We start from the raw sequence: 22,039 nt of genomic DNA on the forward strand, positions 1-22,039 counted from the left end.
TTCCAGTCCATCCCCCCTTATGACATGGTTAGTAAACCCGTCATATTGAACTCTCTTTTTCTTTACATAATCCATTTACTTTCCTTTTTATATATTGCCATGTACATTTTAATACAGTTGTGTATCTATTCTCATTTGAAAAGATACGCGTTCCTTATATTTAAACAATTTCCTAGTTGCAGTGATAGGGCATATCATTTGATCTATCAGCTTGTTTAGTTTCACTCCCAATTAGTTAGTAACCAACTCGATGTATTTTCCATCTGACATCAGCAAAGTGACGGTATAGCTATTTGTAAGAGAGATAGGGTAGGGACATGACAAGTAGAGTAGTATTTTGTGATCATTGTTGCACACATTGTCGCTGTACATCATGATACATAACATGTTGATATGAATGATACATAATATGTCGATATCAGCATTGGAACCGTGTGGTTCTATGGTGTAATGGTTAGCACTCTGGACTCTGAATCCAGCGATCCGAGTTCAAATCTCGGTAGAACCTGAACTTTTCTTTTACTGTAAACTGTTTCAGCTAATAGCAGTACCTTAAATGTATAACCTCTCCCATGCAAACAGCAAGATTGCTAGTGTAGCTTTGCATCAGCAGCTACCGCTTTAAATACACATGTTCACTGGCCGAAATGACGTCAGTCCAACATGGCGGCACACATAGCACGACGGTCGTATTTACTTTTTCGAAATACAGGAATAAACGCGATTCCTCTACGTGAGAAACTCGGGACTGCTGGTATGAGAGACGTTAGCAGCACTTTGCAGCCGAGGGTCAGTTACGGGACTCGAGGGATAGATACCACAGATGTAAGTTAAAAATAGCACTCAAAATTAAACCCAGTGTCACGCCAAAACTCCTTTAGAAGAGCCGTTAATGGGGAGCGTATACATGTTCCCACAGCCCGTTGACCCGACATTTCTAAATAATCTAACTTTATAAAATAGATGTTTAAGTCTGTGTATGCGATTGGGTGTGTGTCACTCCTATAACCTCTCCCTGTCTCTTTGCTTACCCTAACCCTAACCACCCAGCTTTGATGCCTGAACTTAATCGCCAATTTCAGGGCCAAAGAGCTGTGGGACCAACGGGGTGTGGGAACATAGGGATGACCCTCCATTAATGAAGTGCTTCTCATTAAATGACAGCCCCCAGAGGAGACAGACATTTTGGTGTTCTAGTTTGCTTTGACATTGAAAAGGCTGCCAAAAATGTTAAAGCCTTAATTGCATCTTGCATTTTAACCAGCTCTTACCTTTTGACCTCATCTAGATGAAAACAAAGTTACACTGACACATTGTAGGTAAACAAATAAGCACCTAATCTATTGGCAGCTTCCAGCTTACATCCCAGCTACACCACAAATTCAAGGGTCAAAACATGTTCTAGTTTAAGAAAGAGTCAGACGGGGGTAATGGATGAAAATGATGGGTGTGGACTACCATGCCTCCCATATATGTACAGGCTTTAGCTGTGGCTATGTGTGTAATATAACTGAGATGTAGACCGCAAATGGACACAATGTAAATTCATAAAGCTGTGAAAATGTACTGTTGCATTGTCTGATGATGTATTTAACAGTACAATGGATTTGCGCATTAAAGCAATACATTTATTTATTCTTTTTTTAGGACGCCCAAGTTCATATTCCAGTGGGTGAGTATACAAACCTGTATTCACAAAAGCAGATTATGAAAGTATTTTTATTCTTTTTGTATTTTCCAAACTTTTATTTCTTCTCATTCTTGGCCCTTAGACCGTCTGACAGTGTCATACAGCAGAAGCGGTGGTCCCGGTGGTCAGCACGTCAATAAAGGTTCTTAAAAGTTGAAACTTGATTATTCATAAATATGTTTCTTGGTATAGAAAAGAGCATATGTGCCAAAGTAGCCCAAGCCGTGACTCCTGACAGCTTGCACTAGTCCTCAAAACCTAGAATCTGTTCTATTTTGCACAGTAAGCTTCTGTATATTCCTTTGTGTAAAAAAAAACATCTTAATCCACAGTCAGCACCAAAGCAGAGGTCCGGTTCCACCTGCATACAGCAGACTGGATCCCACAAGATGTTCGGCGGAAAATCTTTGAAAAGGTTTGCTTCATACCATATAGTTCCCAAACAAAAAAATTGGCTGTACATTTCGATTACCAATGATTTCATATGTGTAACTAACTAGTAACTATGAAGTCCAACTTTTACACATATTTTTTGCTTGATGGCACAGAACAAAAACCGCATCAACAAGGCCGGGGAGCTGCTGGTGACCTCAGAGCTGAGCAGGAGTCAGCAGAGGAACCTGGCTGATTGTGTACAGAAGATTTCAGCCATCATAGTTGAGGCCAGCGAGAAGCCACACGAGCCAACAGCAGAAGACGTGGCTCTTAGGGCAAGCAGGTAGAACCTAGCAGTACAGCATATATACCGGATCTCTATTCACTGGCTGCAATGATAGAGTTGTCTTTATCTTATGTATATCTCTGATGTGAAATACGTTTTGCAGGTTAGAGAAGAGGAACAAGGAGCGACTCAAGCAGAAGGGCATCCATGCAGCCATCAAGCAAAGCAGACGAGTGGATTTAGACTAAATGTATCGGCTGGCTATTGTTTTTCTACCTCCCATTATTGTCCTGTACATAATTATTTAACATTTATATATCCAGTGTTTATTATTTTGTCTTACATTTACTTTAAATAAAAGAAAGTAAAAATTATTGTTATATGCTTAATAAAAAAAAACAGAAATATACGCCCCACTGTGATTTTTTTTTTTAGGTGACCTACTGTTGTTGACTTGTGTTAAATGATGAAATTATTACTATCAAAAAAATGTTACCCTGTCTAAATACTATGGTGGAAAAAATAACTACATATTTTTAAATAATTAAATATATTGACAGTGGTAGTATTCGTTTTCAGAATCAGAATCCAGTATTCCTCACTCTAGGGTCATATTATATTCCCTGTATGTGAAATTCACTTACAGGGAATTTGACTTCGTACTGAATGTGGGTGCATTAAATACAATTACATTGATTTAGCTAACATAAGAATAAAGAGCAAAAAGCAAGTTCTGCAAGGAACGACAAAAAAAAGTTACAAATAAAAGGTTATGCAATTTAAAATACGTGCTATGTAGCCTACCGTGTGTGCAGTATGTTGACCCATTCAGGTCACTATACTACTGCATCGCTTGAAATTACTTTGACATTTATTTAAAAGGTGCTGTATTGAAGTAGGAATACTAACTGATTGATCAACATTACCGAGATTGACTTGCATTGTTGGGACCATAAAAAAAATAAAAGCTAGCAGAGGATGGTTTCGATCCATCGACCTCTGGGTTATGGGCCCAGCACGCTTCCGCTGCGCCACTCTGCTGATACATGCCACACTGTTCATATTTCAAATTAAAACGTTAACTCAAGGTATTGCTGTACGTATGTACAAGTTATGTCTGCTGTTCGTGTGACAAATTGGATTATTGTGACCTATATGAAAGGTTAGCTAACCTAGCATATTACGTTTCAATTGGTCAGGTTAGCATAACGTTAGCGCTAGCTAACAACAAGCGATGATGCTAGTCCTAGATACACGTGTTCAATGACAGTACAATCGTCGCCTAAATTGGAATTCATTTATCTATGAGAGCACTGCTAACAACTACGATTTTGGGTTTTAAGATCATAAATTAATCTCAAAACTAACTAAAGTTACTCTGAAGGCACATTTTGAGGCAGACCGACTGTAGACTACAAACAAGGGAAAGAGCAGATGCTATCCCTGCCATATTTGCTCAGCGCTCCAACGTGAAAGACTCCTGCTGCACCTGACCTGTGAATGAAACTCAGATTAATACTGAACAGCTAAAGCTGACAAGCTGGTATGAGAATTTATATTTGTGCTGTCCTATTTCAAACTGACATTACTATTTGTGTCCTCTATGGAAGTAAATGAGTGTCATCGGATTTTGAAAATAAAAAGCCATTGAATTTTAAGCACTGAATATTTATGCATTGAAATAACGCATGAAATTCAGAGTAAAACTTTGGGGACCCAAGGAAGAGCAATCGATCATAGATGCTAGATCGCGTTCAAACAAAGAGGGCAGTAATATTCCCACTTGCTCTCTTTGTTGAACGCGATCTAGCATCTATGATCGATTGCTCTTCCTTGGGTCCCCAAAGTTTTACTCTGAATTTCATACATGGGATTTTGCAGTTGAATTTGGCACGTTTAATTTTTTAACGTTGAATATTTGATTTTGAATTTGAGAACATTGTAAAATAAAGGTGAAAATGAGTTGTTTAAAATGTAATGAGTTAAATTCAGAGGCAAAACATTCAGATACATTATTTCAATGCAGCAAAAAATTCAGATACATTATTTCAATGCTGCAAAAAAATCAGATACGTTATTTCAATGCATAAATATTCAGTGCTTAAAATTCAATGGCTTTTTATTTTCAAAATCCGATGACACTCATTTACTTCCATAGTCCTCCAACAATAACAGTAATAATAATAATATATTTTATTTAAAGGCGCCTTTCATGACACTCAAGGACACCGTACAATGAGACAAATAGGCTACATTACAATCAATTACATTAAAAACAAAAATGGGATGGGAAGATCAGGAGGGGTAAGCAAATTTAAAAAGATGAGTTTAGATTTGAACAGGGATGGAGTCAGTGTTGCGGATGTCGGGGGGTAGTGCATCCAGAGCAGCTCCCCATCGTGGTGAGACGGGAAGAGGGGACAGTGAGGTGAACAGAGGAGGAGGAGCGGAGTGCACGGGAGAGAGTGGCAATTTGAATGAGGTCTGTTAGATATGTGGGTGCAAGGTTATTATGGATGCTTTTGAAGGTGTAAAGGAGGATTTTAAATTGAATACGGAAGTGAACCGGGAGCCAATGAACAGTGACATGCATTATCCTTACATCACAGATTACAAGTGCAAGTGCTGAGAGGGGAGTGACAGAAACTGAAGCTAGCTGGAAGTGTCGGACTAAAAAAAAAGACATAAGAAATCACGGTTTGCATCCTATTCAAAAAGCGACCACGAAGGGACTCGAACCCTCAATCTTCTGATCCGAAGTCAGACGCCTTATCCATTAGGCCACGCGGTCAGATAACTTGCATTTGTCGGTCTCTTAAAAAAATACTTGTACATCTAAGTTGCTTGGCTAAACTGGCTATGCTAGTTCACGTTCAACAAGAGAACGGACTGTTATTTCTTTAAATTCGTGTCTGTTCCGTGTCTATCAAAAAGAAAATAATGAGAAGAAATTATGTCCCTACGCAGTAAATTCAGTTTTAGTGTGAGGAGAAACAATAGAGAACTGTTTAGGTGTGTTAGCAAGCAGGCCCGGAGTGGCTAATCGGGAGAACCGGGAGCATTCCCGGTGGGCCGCTCTGGTTTTTGGGCTGCGAGGGCCGGCCCAGTCATGGCACTGGGTTAAAATATCATTTTACCTATTGGTGCATTAAAAATCATATTATTAGTCCGCAGTTAAGTTACTGCTAATGGAAACTGACCATTTCCTACAGCTTCAGTTTCACATTAAAAGCATCTAACTGGCGTAACGTGAGATTACTTTTATTTTGAAGCAGAATTTAGGGCCTCCTATAGCCCTGCTGCGTGTCTCTCTCTAGCAGCATGTCGGACTACGAGGTGAAAGATAACTTGTAATTCTGCGCTCATACCAAAGGCTTTATGAAAGTTAGTCACAGCCCCCAGTCATATATGTTCAATGCATGCTCGGGACAATGGCGACTGGAGCGTCGGCTGCACTGGGATGAGCCAGAATCCGAACATGTAGACCTATTCGGATGAGCACGGATAATGAGATGATCGATCCGAATATGTTTACTTCGCGAATAATCTCGTTATTATTCAGGAAACAACTATTTATTTATTTTGCCTATCATGCACTAAATTGACGCGGCGCGTTCTGCCTTAACTTGAGTGGCACCTATCAGCTGTTCATCTCCGCTGCCGTGGCAGAAAAGAGATAGACCAGCTGCGTTTATGCATGGCCCCGTGAGCTGCGGTCTCTCCATTCCGCTGGATGTTTGTGACCCCGAGTCACCTTCAGTCCCTCCTGACTTTTATTTATTTCAAATCTCTGAACGTGAACCACGTCTCTTCATTTAATAAAATCGATCTTTAAATATTCGATCTGCAAACACTTCGCTTGTTTAGTTCATACAATCTGTTTATAACTAAGAGATTTGCTCAAAAAAAGTTTCATTTTTGTGCGTTGATCAAATAGACCACTAGATTATAAAACGCTGTTTCCTAGTCTAAAGTAATTATTCATTGAACTAAGTTAGAAATTAAAAAAGAGAGGGAGAGAGAGAGATAGCGAGACAGAGATAGGCCTATGAGAGACAGAGGGAGAGTGAGAGAGAAGAGGGAAATAAACGGGCAAAATAAATCTTATCTAGATCGATGATACAACTTAGTTTAGTTAAAAATAAAAAGGGACAGAGATGAAAAAATAAAATAAATTGGGCAAGTTTATGATTTACTGTGATGTAATAGGCCTACTGTTTCAGACTCTGAATGTTCAATGTCCCCCAGTCAAACGTGTAGGGGCTTAGACAGTTATAATGAGAGAGAGAAACAGATGAGTACAGTATGAGGAAAATATGCCTATCTCATTATTGATAATATGCCAATATTAAATCAATTTGAGGCTCTGAAGGGACAATAATTGTTGTTTTTTTCACACATAAGCCCATAAGCCCCAGCCACTTCCGGTTTCATATCCGAATACAGGTAGCCTACATATAGATAGGCTAATTGTGTTTGTTGAACAGATAGCCTACAGATAATGACGTCTCCGTACACTCCTACTGCACATAGTAGCACCATGGCAGGCACCTGAGTAGGCTATAGGCTAAACAGGAGCATTTGAGTCCACACAGTCTAAAAACACAGAATTACAAGGGTGCAGAGAACAGTGCACTTTTGCAGACGTACATATTAAGGTTGTTATTACATTACATTAATAATGTCGGCGTGAAAGTGGGCTGATCTGAGGCATGAAACTCCAGGGCTGAAAATGAGTCCCACTCCGGCCCTGTTAGCAAGTGACCAGCTAATGATAGCCAAGTGTTCACGTGTTCTTCAAGCTGAGTCTCCTCATGTAGATCTGATAAGCAGGCAGCTGCAGATTCAGCACCAACTATCCCGAAAACGGTTGAAAAATGACAAACTCTCTAAATTACACTACCTTTTAGCCTACTTTTTAAGATATTGCTAAATATACCAACTTTAACTCTGAATTTCTGCCCCTATAAGGAAGTCATGCAATCATATTTGAAATTATAATTTCCAGTAAACTGTACAAGAAGCCTGGAAATTTAGCAGTTAAAAAATGTAACCTGCAAATAGCTATTTAACTTACGTCACGTAGGCTAACTTTAATCTTGCAGAGCTGAGGGAAGCGAATGAAGTTAGCCCATGGACCTATAATGCTACGAACACACCGCATGTGTTCGTAGCATATAGGAAGTATAGCCAAAGGGTAATTTTACTTCCCACAAGTCTATGTCATGTGATCAAAGCATCATTGAAATTATCCTAAATTATTATTATTAGTTAGGCTATGCAATTTTTGCATTTCATTTACATTTTTTCATTGTCCCCGTTTATTTGCTGCCTTCCACATTGTTCCTTCTACTGTATATTCCCCACATAGTATGCATTACTGTCTCCATAGACAGCAGCCTACATGTTCAAACTGCGCCACCATTCCGTTGACTCTGCGCTGTGGCTGAAAATGGTACTGCAGCCAATCCCCAAAGCCGTTTTAATGAGAGTTCCATTCTGTGTGAAATTAAAAAATAACAGAATGATCAAACAATCTGATGGCTCATGTTTCCAGCAGACAAAACAATTAAACAGTTGTGCAATGACAGCTGTGGATAGGAGAAATGTGTTTAGGCTCATCAGACACCTCACCAATCAGCAAATAACTTATAAAAGCGAATCTTTTATGGATATGCAATGATAATAATTCATAAATCCATATTTAACGGCAGTAGCTGCTACCCATAATGCAATAGGGTAGCCTCGGGCGTGTAAAAAAGCCAAAAATTTGAAAAGTACAGCAATTTACTATGTGAAAAGTGTGTCTGGCAAATGAGTGAGAGAAGGAGAGTGTGTGAGAAGTGAAGATGAGCAGTGAACACACGTTGGCACCATAAATGAGACAAGGTGCAACCACGGAGGCATTTAAATACATCTTGGAATGCCGTTCAGTAATTAGGCAGTAGGTTTGGCTGCAGCCCTGGTGTTTGAGTGTACACTGTCCGGGAGACGTGTGAGTGTGGTTCCCGATAACAGTGTCATCATGATACCGAGGTTCAGTGAAGTCGTGACGCAGAGGATTTGGCTGCGGCTCTGGTCTTACGGTGTCTGTGCTCTCAAGGAGTTTAGCGATGAGTCCCATTGACTGCAACCGTGATGTGGCCGGAGTTCAGTTGGATCATGATGTGTCGCTGCCGCTTTTTTGGGATGATTAATTGGCTACTCATTTTGAACAGTCTGACACTTCTCCCTTTTTTTAAATTGTAATTTAATTTTTTTAGCCTATGTCCTTTTTCTTTCTTTTTTAGCATCCTGGCCTTGAAATTATATTATTTCAACAACGTACCGTTGTATGCAAAACAGCTGAACACTTGATAAAGGTTGACATTAACTTTCATAGTGATTTTTTTTAAAGGAAAAAAACGCCTATGATTCAGTGGGGAAGAAGGCAAGGAAATATATTTAGTGCTTTCAGCCTACCCCATATTATTGATTGTATTACAAGACAATGCTTCGTAAAAAATCCCGCTACATACTGTATGTCCAGCTGAAGTCCATTCACGAACACATAGGACCCTCTCTCTACAAATAGGCTAGGCTAATACATTTGGTACTCGGGCTAATTATCAGCATTTTTTATCCCATCCTGGCATTTAAGCGTTTGACTAATACTAGCCTACATCAGATATAATAATGTATAGCTGATTCTGTTTGACTAACTGATATGTTCAGCATACATGTTGTCCACGAGATGGCGCTGTTGGCGTACATGATGTTTAGCCAGAAGTTGCCACATCAGCACTTTTAAAACTAAAAAAGGGGGATGAATTTACAGCTGTGGACAAAAACCTATTATGGCTTGTTGGTCTAGGCTAGGGCTAGGCAGTAATACAAAAACACAGGATGCATTATATCAATGCTTTATTAACAGGGTAAAGTATAGGTCTTAGTTCAGATATGAACTAACGCCAGAGCAGACTAAACTTCAATGCCAATATCTTATTAACTAATAATGCACACATTTAAACCGAATATTTAAAGAAAACCAAAGTAAATAGGTTTATTCTGACAGTTTGTTAGAGACATTCACATATAGGCACTGAAAAAGTAATAATAAAATATATTGAGAAACATTCACACACAAATAAATACATGGGTACAATTTCATCCAAGCTATCCTAAATATGCAAAAGATGGGGCGTCAAACTTTTTAAGTGCAATAGGTAAGACATAGAGTACAGAAACCTCATGAGCCTTTTAAACTGATAGCAGGCTCTTGTTTGGCATTGTTTTGTCTATGCTAACACACATTCCTCCCTCCGTACGATGGAATCATTCGAAAAGACATGAACATTGACCTCCAATGCACTTCACCAATCAAGTCGTCCATTAGAATTCAATTCTTGCAATAGTAAACTAACCTTAACCTCATCGTTTCAGTTCAGATTGCAGTACCAGGTTACAACCAAACATCCATCCTCTTGCTAATTTTTATTTTATTTTTAACAAACGTTGGCCTCAAACACGAGTGTAGGGTCCCTCAGGAGCCAGCTGTGCCCCGCGTGACAAGTTTCAAGCTTATCTTTGACTTCAAACTCTGTTGAAGAATCAGATATAAAATTAGCTGTAATAACATTCATTATAACAAAGGCTTATACATAGGAGGTTACCCGGAAAAAAGGCATAGGTATTGTCATATTGTGAAAAAAGGTGCAATATGTTTGCAGGTTAGTTTTTATAGTTTGGTAAGACTGCTAGGTGTTAGACAAAGCCCTGGTTTGAAGCCTTATACAGTTGCACTACACAGTGTGTCTGTCTAACTATAATTTAAGGAAAATAGTATCAACACTTGTATAAAAACATCTCCAAAGAACATTCTTTCCAATAGTGTTTTCGCCCAATGGACAATTTTCTTTCAAAGGATCCATCCACAAATCCCTGTGTTTTAATGTTCATGCTGTCTCCATTCAGATGCCTGTTTTACAATCCTAATGACAATGAAGTAATGTCGCTTTTATATCTGTTTGCTATTTTCCATAGCATTGACTGTTACATGTACAAACAGAGGTGTTTCCCCAACAACTACCAAAAATGCTTACTGTATGGTGCAAAACCATTATAAGACATCTTAACATCAGGATTTGTATATTTTCCATAAGATGAGAGTCCATATTGCCCAGGTAGTAGTGAAAAAAACAATCTGCAGAGATTGTCTATTGCAAGACAGCAGCTGTTAAGCATTTAGCGGGATCATCACTCCTACACATTCAAACACAACAGGGTACCTATCTAAACTGTAGCCTATAACCGTAGATATGACTCAATTCTATAAATAGACAGTGCTTCTTGTAGCCTATCTCATTTGAGCAATAATATTATTTTGACGAAGTCCAGTTGAAGACACTATTTCAGTAGCCTACTCATAAGAGAGCGGAAGTCACTTTAACACAGTGGAGGGAGAAGATAGTTTATCAATAAATGTAAATGTCTGCATTCTTTTCCTGAAGTTATCATCCCTTTTTCAATCCTAAAAAGCATCTTGAGAATGTAAGCACTTGTGTTGAAGTTGTCAACAATATCCCAATATCGTAACTTTGATTAACACAATATTCTGGGAAATAAGCTTATTTGCTATTCTTTTGGACAGCTATATAATACAGGAATATTGATACAGCACTAATGTCTGTTAGCTAAATATGAAGCTATAGCTAGCAGGCAGTTGGCTTGCTTTGCTAAAGGTTGAAAACATGGGGAAACAGAGAACCTGGCACTGTCCAAACTAAGCTAACAAAAGCAGCCTCCAATGCTTGCTAATATAGCTAGCCTATATCTTGTGTAGTGAATGTGTTCAAAAGAAAAAAACTTCTCTGTACACTGCAACTTGCAAACTAGCTGTTTCCCAGTGTTCAGTCTTTATGCTAAGCAAAGCTGGTCTGACAGTTTGCTGTGGCCTCATATTCACCGTTAAGATACAGGAGCAGTATTAATCTTTTATCTAAATGTCAGTAAGAAAAGCTTTTCCTCCTAATCTCTAGACAAAAGGGTTAGGCACCATGAACTTTAAAGGTCACACACAGAGTAGCAATGTCATCCCGACAAAAGGCTTACTGTTTGGAACTGTTTTCATTTCTATATCCTAGAATTATTGACAAAGTTCTTTCTTGAGAAGGACAGCACTGTGGCCAGAGGGTATCAATCTTAGTCTTTCTTACTCATTATAGCCTACAAATGTTAGTACAGTCTAGTATAATAAACCTAAATAGGTACAGTTCATGTTAATATTAGATTACGATTTTCACGCATGTTTTTATCTGGAGTTTTTTTTTTGTGAAGCTTTTACATTTAGTGCACTTGTGAGGCTAATAGGAGGCATATTGCTATAACTGAGTGACTGTGGCATATGCCTTAAGTAGTCAGGTAGTGAAGCCAGCATATATTGAGTAGGAACACTGAATTGAAGATTATGAGGGGGTGAATTGCAACTAGTGCTCAATAAATTCATTTGTGTTTTATATGTATGAATCCTGCAAAGTTTTCAAATTGATCACATGCAAATCAGATCTCGTAACTGATTTGAACTTGATAGAGCTGAACTTTACTTGAATTTATTCTCCAAAACATCACCCTCTTTGAGAATGTTTACATCGCGCCCCGTTACCAAAACCCAGCGCTTAACGGTGAATTAGCGCATAACTGTCCTCTCTAGACTAGGGCCAACCGGTGAGCCATTACTGTTTACTTGATTTGCCAGACTTGCCAGACTTGCTAGCCTTGGCAGCTTTGGTTGCTTTGATGTCCAACTTGGTCTTCTGGATGCGAGAGAAGATCTCTTTGAAAAGGGCCTTGTACTCTGGCGTGTTCTGTCCCAGGCGCTTATCCACCGCCTCCACCTGCTTGCTGATGCTCTCGATGGCCTCGGGGGTGGAGGGGGACTGGTCTGGGGTGGGAGGTGGAGGGGCCGGGGTGGAGCCCATGGCGCAGTCTTTCATGGAAGGGTCTCTGGAGACGGGCCTGGAGGTCTGGACGCCGGCGTGACACAGGCTCTCCTCGTGGCGCCTGCACTTGCCCAGCAGCTCCTCGTATTTCTCCAGCAGGGCGTGGTACTGCTCGTCCACCTCCCTCAGGATGGACATGCCCCTCTTCCTCACGCTGTTGGCGTGCAGGGCGTAGCTGCCTCTGCGGCGGCCGGACGCGTCGCGGGCCACGATGGCGTTGAGCGCCGTGTCGCTGCAGCTCTTCCTCACAGGGCTGGAGTCTGGGAGCGCCTGTCCTCCCACTCCCCGGCTGCCTCCCTCCACCTCCTCCCTCACGCCGCCCCCTGTCTCCCCCACCTCCACCTCCAGGAAGGTGTCCGTCTCTGGCGTGCTGTTGAGCACCGTCTGGTCCAGAGTCACGCCATCGTCATCGTTGCTCAGCAGGAAGGTCCGGGCGCGACGCAGCTGCTGCAGCTCGTACAGCTCCACCTCCAGCTCCCGCACCCTGCCCTGGCAGCTCTCAGCGTCCTAGGAGCAAACACAGTCACAGGCTTTTAGGATGCAAATCACCATATGGGAAGTCAGATGGCCTATACCCATCATCAAGCATAAAGAGTCAGGGATTCTGGAGAATGCTTGTTGTTGAAATCACTTTGTCAAAATCAGTGAATATCTCCTGACTTGATCTGGCCAACTTTCTCCAGAATCGCTGATTTCCAGCTTTAAATGATGAGTGAGAAAATAATACTCTTGGGTTAAGGGTACAATTATATCTTTATACAAATATAATTATCCGGTAGAAAATGTATTGCTGATTGCTGTATTGTGGTGTATACAGTATATCCACAGCACAGTTGTTTAGGTTGTGATGAGGAGACCCATTCTGCTCCTTACCTGGACTCGTGTCTGCAGACGGGAGTACTCAGAGAGCAGGAGGTTGCACTCCCTCTCCACACCCTCTCTACGCCCCCGCTCTGTCCTCACAGCCCCCCGTAGAGCCGACACCGCCTCCCTCAGGTGCTGGTTCTCCTCTTCAAACGGCTTAGGCTTCACATCCACGGTAAAACTCTCAGCCCTGCCCACTACGAACTCATCCTCGTACCTGTTGACACGACACACACACACACATGTATGCTACAGCTCAGAACCTGTCATACGTACATGGTCATGACGTAGTGTATTTCATTGTGGAAATAATGACTTGCCACCTGCTTTGTAAAATGTAACAATAGGACTGGGTATTCGAAGTTTGGTACTTTGCCACAATATCTAATCTCATGAACTTGAGTAAGCCAATAAGCATGCAGCACGCTTGCCGTGGCAAGATCTAAAAGTGATGGGGATTGGCTGTGTGCAGGCATCCAGGAAAAATACATTAGGTTTTAACATGGGTTACGCAGTATGCATCAGTGAGACTGACCTGCACGTTTTCATTCTGCACTGAAAACTATTGGCACTGATTCATTGTATTCTTAACATTTAGTTTATACTTTTGCTTATATTATTGTTTTGCAGTGTCAAAGGAGATATGGGCATTTGTGATAATCTGAAGGCAGTTAGTTTTTATTTTATTTTTATCATTATTAATTGATATTATGTTAAAAGGACAAAGAGCAGTAAAAAAAATCTACGTCAAAGTATCGATATTGAACATATTTGAACAATACACAGTCCTACGTATCAAGTACCTTGGTGCTGTGCAAAGCTCCCTCAGGCAAGGGAAGGAATGGATGGTCTTGCGTCGTTCCCTCTTCTCCCTGCGGACTCGGAGCTGCTCCATGGAGCGAAGCTGCTCCACCTGCCCTGAGAGAGACTCCACCTGGTTCTGCAACGTGTCAATGGTCCCTGTTAACCTGGTCCAGGAAGGAAGGGGAACAATATATTAGGGAGTAAAGAAGGAGGAGGAAGGAATAGAGAAAAGGAAAAATGGTCATGGTCCCACTTACGCCTCGATCTTGTGCTGCGAGGCCTTGCTATCTGTCACCAGTGTGTGGTTGGTGCGTTCCAGCTCTCTGGCCGTCCCGTCTAGCTGCTCGTACACTTTGGCATGCTGCTCGTTCATGTCCCGGAGAACGTCCAGCTGCTTGGACAGGTACTGTGGGACAAACACATGGACACATGCACATATGACTGTCTACTCTGTACTAATATCTACACACAGTGAATGGATGCAGACATTCTACTTTATAGTTCATTAGAGTTGTGTGAGTGTTAAGTAAAGTTCTGTCTCAAACGCTCTTCTATGACATGAGTAAAACATTGCCTGGCCTCTCTGTTCTTCCTGTGATAGGCCTGTTTCTATGGCCTGGCTGTGTCCACTTTGTCTGTTCTTTGTCAACGTTTTCCATCCATTTTTTTTACTTCGATCAATCACGTCCGGTATTCTGCTACCATGAACCTTCTGTTTAAAAGGGGACTCAACACTTGGCACTGAAAGGCTTATTTTCAACCTTTTTTGTTTTTAGATTTTGGGAAATCTGTACTGACTTGTGTCAGTTTGACATCATGTTTCTGATAGGATTAAGATATCATTATTGCTATTTTAAAATCCGAGGCTTTACTCTCCAGACCAAAAGCCGAGGAGTAGGTGGGGATTATGTTAGTGAGGAAGAACTGCGATTTTTAAATTAAAGACAAAAAAAATCATACATTTGGCAGGACTCCACTCCATCTCTCATACCTCGATCTCTTGCACCTGCTCTTCATTAGTGATGTACATCAGCTGCAGGGAGTCCTCCAGCTCCTTGTTCCTCTCCAGCAGAGTCTTCCCCAGCTCTGCCGCCAAGTGGAGGTCTGTCAATTAGAAAAGAGGCAAGTCATGAGTGCGCTGAGAGATATGTATGATGGATAGAGAACTACAACTACCAGATAGCATACAATTCCCAAACAGTGCAAGTGCAGTGGTGGGAGGCAATGCTTTAAAGAAGGGTAAAGCTCCTTAGAAGCTCAAATATGGTACAAGGTCACTGCGACCTGACAATATGTAAAGTTGCATTTCATTTTTGACTATAGAAATTGAATCAGTTCACCCTCAAGTCCAAGTGTAAGTTTGTGCTAAATTTGACATGCATTCTTAAAATATTGGCTCACAAGAATTTGAAGTCAGAGTGACTTTTGACCTGAAAAATCTAACAAGTTCATCTTTGATCTGAGTCGATATTTTTGCAAAACTGAGTATCCCTTAAGGCGCTCTTGAGATATTGCATTCACAATACGCAAGGTCACAGTGACCTTTACCTTTGAACTCCAAAATCGAATCAGTTCATCCTTAAATTAGCGTGTATGTTCATGCAAGGTTTGAAGAAAACTCAAAGCGTTCATCAGATATTGCAATTCCCAAGAATGGCCCTGATGGAAGGACAATGCGAAAAACATGATGCTTCCGACCTTCGGCCATCGCATAAAGATGAAGACGACAGTCAGGAATAAGGGTAAGTGAAAAAGGAATTGGCGGTAGATTAGAAACGAGAGAGGAAGGATTGAGAGGAGAAGAAGAAGGATAGTTAATCTCAGAGCCAGACGGACCGCGGCCATACAATTTAGATTAGCCCGTCACGAATAATGGAGCACTTTGCGCTATTCCAGGCAAGGTTATAACAGGGTCTGGGACAGAATGATCAAAGGGTCCATCACTTTGTCTCGGTCTGCACTGGACTAGTTCAATTATAGAGAGGAGAGCTGACTTATATTATGTCACGGATTTGGTGTCAACATTTGGACTGACATCTCTCCACTGAGTTTAGGATTGAAAACTGAAATCCAACATGCTGGGATGCAGAAGACTTCATTTATAGTGTTAAATGAATTAAATGTATGCTATTGGTCGGAAATGCAAATCATGTTGGACACCTGAAAATTGCTCTACTTTAAGTGTGCGACACTTCACTCTTTTCATTTGTGCTCAAGAGTCAGACTTCTATGCGCCTCCAAATTAAGATGAGTCACTGTCATCGCTCTTTATTCTAACCGTGCTCTGACTCAGCGCTATTGACAGCCGGCACTGTTCTGGTCTGAGTCAGCAGGATGTGCTGTGCGACCTCTCCAAACCGAACAGCCAATGGAGTGCTGCTATCTCATGGAGTCCCGCCTCTGTCTTTAATAATGAATAGTGATCATTAGGAGGGATGCCAACTCCTGACCTGTATCACTGCAACATCCACCTACCTGAGTAGAGAATTGCACACTCAACCTAAAGCTTAAATAGACTTACCAAGGATGTTTAGTTATTTTAACACAGTTTTAAGAAGGTTTTTGGATTGGATTGGCCATAAAGCTATAGTGCGTAACTTTTTCATGTAAATGAATGTCAGTTACATTCAAGCCATCGCCAAGTGATAACACAAAGCCGACATAGCTCCACAAATATATCTTTGTATTTCTCAGTGTGGCAGCGTTAACAAACTGCCCCCCCCCCCCCCCTCAAGGAGCGCCCACGAAATGTTTCAGTTGTTCTACTCTATCCTACTGCTTAGAAAAAAGCTGGATGTACAGCAGAAGGTATAAGATCCAGTGGCGATCACCGAGGCTTACCTCATGTAGATGCACTGACAGTGTGGAGTGTGGTTGTTATTACTCAGAATTACTCATGGGGATCACACACTATAGCTTTAAAGATATAGTGAAACACAAGTCCAAATGGAAGCAAAATAGGAAGGCTCTGTGGCAATAGTCTATTAAATTAAAGATTAGAATTTTTGTTTTTATGATTAAAATCGGCTTCAGGATGAATATTTTATTCAATTACAACATGCCAATAATACATTACAATCTCTGATTAATATTGTATGATTTTGTCACAATTTTTTTTTAACTACCAAATGCAGGCAAATCGATTAAGTGACTAGCTAGCATCAAGTTGCTAAGGAGACCCATTTTTCTCTAATATTACTTTTTAAATTCCTATTTATAATGTTGCCAGAAACATGAATGAATGCTAATGTTGCTCAATGTGTGCAGAGTTGTTTGCTAACATTTGCAATGAAGCATTAGGCTATGTGGTTAGCATTAGCATTTCTAGAAACAAAGCTTTGGAAGAAGAAAAAAGTAACACCTGCAAAAACTATAACTCCAACATAAACTTTTGTGTCTTCTGAAAATACCCCAGGTTAGCTTAATGTCAGTATAGCCAGCTTTGCTCTCATACATTTTAGGAATTTTATAAGAAGAAGCAGCCGTGGCTAGACACCAATCAGCCTTGAGCCGGTCTGACAGATCTAAATCCATATTCCATCAAAGAACAGCAGAGACCACACAAACACCCTGCGGCAGCATTAGGGTCCACACATTCAGAGGTTGATTTCTCTATGGCTGCCGGAGTAGGAAAGTCAGCTCTCCACAGCCCATAGAGAATACAGGAGGAGGAGAGAGAAAATATAGAGGAAGTGGTAGAGGAGAAGGGAGCCAATCGATACAACTCACTGCACTGGCAAACAACTTAGCAAGGCAATACTCCCCACGGACAGCTGTGTTTGCACCAGGCAGACCCACACAGGATGAAACCACTGAGGCCGGAATCCGGCTATAATCACATCACGTATGTATGACAGATACATTTCCTGCAGGCTCCAGACAAACCAGTTGCAACCAGCTGGGAGTGTGTTCAAAAACAAAACTGGGAGGAACTTTTCACACAATTAATCCAGGGCCATTTTAAATTCTATCATTCCTTTCTATGCAACTAGTCACTGCATATTTGTTTTGAAGAAACCCATGGAGAAGATATGTGCACGTGAACATGTTCATATACGCTATGCGTGGTGATGTGTTCCACAGGCAGAGGTGCGTATCACCCATGAGATTTCTTGGAATGTGGAAAACAAGACTCCTCCACCTCCTTCTCCTTTCCTGTGTTGCAAACCCAATCTCTCAACAGAAGAGGTTCTAGAAACATTCACGTGGCCAGAAATGAATTATTCAGTGCTAAAGCAGACAGCTGTTCTGTCCATAAACTGGCCTGATGCATGATATGCAAAATCAGTAGTATTTAGCAGATGTTATCATGCTCAACACTGGGAACTTTGCTCTTTCAAACTATGTCCTTGGGTGACACAAACACCCATTAAGCTGTGACAAGGAACATGTAAACAGTTGAGGAAGCCTGTCATCAGTTGTGAGTCAAGCTATAAGCCTCCAGTCTCAGCTGGTACAGCCACATATTTAGCTCTTGGACCTGGGCCAGTTATAGCTCTGGACAATGCACAAAAGGCTTGAACAAAGACTAAAGACTCTTAATTATTACATGTGTGCTTTCCTGTTTCTCTGCTTTAACAGTTGAGATGTGAGCTAGACCTACAGTATATCACACCATCTCGTAGCCTACATTCCACAAGATGACTCTGATTTCCAAGTTTGACATTTGCTTAATGTCCCTATAACATCATAAGGGTAAAAGATCTAACCGGCAGTTAGATTCAAACAAGCAGGTAGATTCAGGGGCAATCAGAGCAGACAGGGCTTTTTGGAAGGCGGGGTGTTTCAGACCAAGGCTGAAAAGAGGAGATTCAGGAGTGGCACTGTGAGGAATATAAAGGTTTTTTTTTGGACACTACAGCATGAAAAGAGTTTTTAGTAGAAACCCAAATTACAATTGTGAACCTCAAACCTAGCATAATAAGTGACCTTTAAACTACATAGATTCAAATGAGAAAATAGAGATGTGCTTAAACTTCTGACCGGAAAAGTAAACAAGCTGCGACTGAAAACACAGAAATCAGCTTTGAAAATAACGAACTGTAGAATTTGGACTCCCATAGGGTTGCTAAAAAGGCGTGAGGGACGTAGCCTCATCCATTGATCGACTAATCAGTTAATCCACTCTCTGTCTCAGCCCGGCACTGTTTTATGGTAAGACTCTTTTCAGTCCTCCATGAAAGAGCCTTTTCCTCCCACTGCACTTAAATCAGACTGATCAGACAGCACGCATGTGATTGGTGCATGACAACAAGGTACTGTGACACTGGTCTCTCTCTCTATCTCTCTATCTATCTCTCTCTGAAGGGTTTGTGGCATCCTGAAATGTCACACGACAAAGGATGAGCTCAGATAGTCAGCCCTCCAATGCTCTTTGCTGCTCCGAGAGGTCAGACATCCTTTCTGCTCCATAACAAGCCTGGCTCACTGCAAGGATGCCCAAGAGAAGACCAGGCTCATATTTTAACACTAGCCATTTCATCCTCCTCAGTTTGTCCCCATAGCAGAGACAAGTGGAAAATCTATTATCATCAGGTCAGGTCCACTGCCATTAATGACACTTTTTCACACAGTAATGTGTGTGTGCTTTCATGTGTGGTCAAATCCCAGTGGTAGCACCATTTCCTCTGCAGGTGTACCATTATAATTAGTGATTGAGGGGCAGAAAATTAAGAAAGCAATGATGAGTCTTTGTCCACAATGAATCATCTTTCACCAAAATTGCAATGCATTCAAGAGTGATCGCAATTTTGGAAAAATATGATGTTTACTGACTAAGACCCATTCTTTTTCTTTTTCCCATTCTTAGTGAAACATAGAATATCAAAATATATCGCATTATGCATTGTATCGTAAGGTATCGTTAAACATCATATCGTGACCCATGTATATCGTGATGCGTATACTATCGTTGCGTAAAGCCCTTGCCAATACCCAGCCCTATTACTGACTGTCTTTTACACATAATGCTTGCTGCATACGGTGATAAATTGGCTGATAAATGTCTTTGCAGCTGTCCAGTGCTGCAGCAATATACAAAGTGCCACCTCATCCAAAATGTAGTTCCCAGTATGTGACTTATAGTTATTAAATCCCCCGAACTGGAACGGAAAAAAAAAAAACACAGTCCTCATCTATATGGAAATTGGCTGATACCAAGTCATAAAATGTCATGAAAGGCACTTTGGAAACATCCTTGAAGGGCTCTCAAACTATACTTTAATCTATTCAAATATTGAAATGAATATAAATGGCTGGGATGTAAATAGATCCGACAGGTTTCCCTTATATAGCGGTGATGGATTCACTCACACTGTCGTGGTACAGAGCAGCTGGCCTTGATAGAAAGATAGAGGGTAATTAGCCGACTGTGAATCAGGCTAATTTAGACAAAGACTTGAACAGTGAAACCTCCTGCAAGTGCAACTGTTTCTGCAAGATGTTCCCTTCGCTGAGTTTATCCTATAATCACTATACCTGCATTTGAGTTGTAACTTAGTCCACTGACAGTTATTTTGATGATTCATTCATATATGTTTAGGTTTGGGTTTTTTTTTGTTGAGGGGGGGGTAATTCTTCAAAAAAATATATATTAAAATGTGCTGCTCTTTCTTGGCTTGACATTATAGCAAATTCTATATCTTCGGGTTTACGGGTCACATTGGGTTCTTCGAAATTGTGTACTACTCATCAATTTACGGGTATAGGATTGGGCAAGTCAATGGTTTCAAACTTGCAGTTCTAACCAGCACAATGTCAGATTCCATGAGAATTCATGACTATGGCTATTTCTTTGCATGATGGTTAATACCAGTCAATAAGACAGTAATGTTAAACTTTATAGACCCCAGTCACACTGATGGTAGAAGGTTTTGGTGAGCAGAACATCTTGGTATTGCAATGTGTATAGGTGGGGAATACAATGGTTTATAAACTTTGACCTTTACGGTGGCTTTCCAGATATTGATGGCACAGACCGGAGTTGTGTTCCTTAAAAATCCTGGTTTCCTCTGCTTTAATATTATGTCTTACCGTGTATTCTCTAAAGCATTACATTGTGTTAGTTCAGTATTGTCTAACCAGTAGTCCAAAACACAATGATATTCAATGTACAATGTATTACAGATATACGCAGCAGTTGTTACATTTGAGAAGATGCCACTTGCAAAGGTTTAGCACTTCTTTTGATTGGCTACATGGAAACGAATAAATGGTAAACACAATTGTGCATTGTCAGTCGATTCACCCTATTGATAAGGCTAATCACTTATGAGTTATATTAAATACTACATTTCACTGCATTTGGGTAACTGTAATGTATTTAGACATATCAAATCCTCAGCCATGAGTATCCTAAGGCCTGATCACATTACACTGATGCTGACAATCTCCACTATAACACCAGGCCCTACAGGCTGTGTGCTTGGCATGATGTCAATGCATTGTTGTCAACGAAGAAGCACATCCTGCTCCTTGGAAGCTACTATAAATCCTAATGCGTGAGTGATTGCAACGAAATTAAGTGAAGCATTCTGAATGACATCTCTATGACAGTCGAGCCTTTGTTAAGCGGGCCGATCGGAGCCAGGATGGGCTGTGCTGTGCGTTGGATGGGACCGGCCGGTGCGAGCAGCTGACCGAGCCACCCTAAGATGCTGCGTGCATTGGGAGGAGAAGGAGGATGGTAAGTGTGTCCGATTGTCTTACCTTGCTCCAGGTCCTGCTGGTCGTACCACGGCTCTTCCTCTTCGGTCACGAATTCGTCCATTGTCCCTGAGTTTAGCATGGGTCAGCACCCTTGGGAGAGAAAAAAAAATGATAGGCTAATAACCGCAGAAATTAGCCCCCTCTGAATGAACAATGGAACTCAGGCAGAGAGGATCCTCCAGAAGGCAGGGTCTTTTTTCCACCCTCTGCTCTCCCTCTCTCAGGATATGTTGGGTTGTGTCTCTCTCTACGTGTTTCCTCTCCGCTTCCTCTGTCCTCGGTCACTCCCCCCTGTGCTGTCTGTCTCTCATCCCGGTCCTCAGCCCCTCTCTGCAG

General features: G+C 41.1%; 2 protein-coding genes across 2 annotated transcripts; one reads left to right on the plus strand and one right to left on the minus strand.

Moving 5' to 3' along the window:
* Window positions 1–668: 668 nt before the first annotated feature.
* On the plus strand, window positions 669–2,661 carry mrpl58 (mitochondrial ribosomal protein L58). Its single transcript, XM_080048534.1, has 6 exons — window positions 669–825; window positions 1,648–1,672; window positions 1,773–1,832; window positions 2,023–2,105; window positions 2,239–2,408; window positions 2,515–2,661. The coding sequence occupies exons 1-6, from the start codon at window positions 757–759 to the stop codon at window positions 2,597–2,599; spliced, it is 492 nt and encodes a 163-aa protein (XP_079904660.1). The 5' UTR covers window positions 669–756; the 3' UTR covers window positions 2,600–2,661.
* Window positions 2,662–9,266: 6,605 nt separating this feature from the next.
* On the minus strand, window positions 9,267–22,039 carry LOC307266609 (cerebellar degeneration-related protein 2-like). The gene is made up of 6 exons (XM_080048671.1): window positions 21,704–22,039; window positions 14,988–15,100; window positions 14,254–14,402; window positions 13,996–14,160; window positions 13,202–13,409; window positions 9,267–12,835 (listed from the first exon to the last, which is right to left on the minus strand). Exons 1-6 carry the CDS (start codon window positions 21,780–21,782, stop codon window positions 12,062–12,064), a joined length of 1,488 nt encoding a protein of 495 aa, XP_079904797.1. The 5' UTR covers window positions 21,783–22,039; the 3' UTR covers window positions 9,267–12,061.

This window comes from Ammodytes marinus (assembly GCF_949987685.1).
Source record: "Ammodytes marinus genome assembly, chromosome: 20".
Taxonomy (NCBI): domain Eukaryota; kingdom Metazoa; phylum Chordata; class Actinopteri; order Uranoscopiformes; family Ammodytidae; genus Ammodytes; species Ammodytes marinus.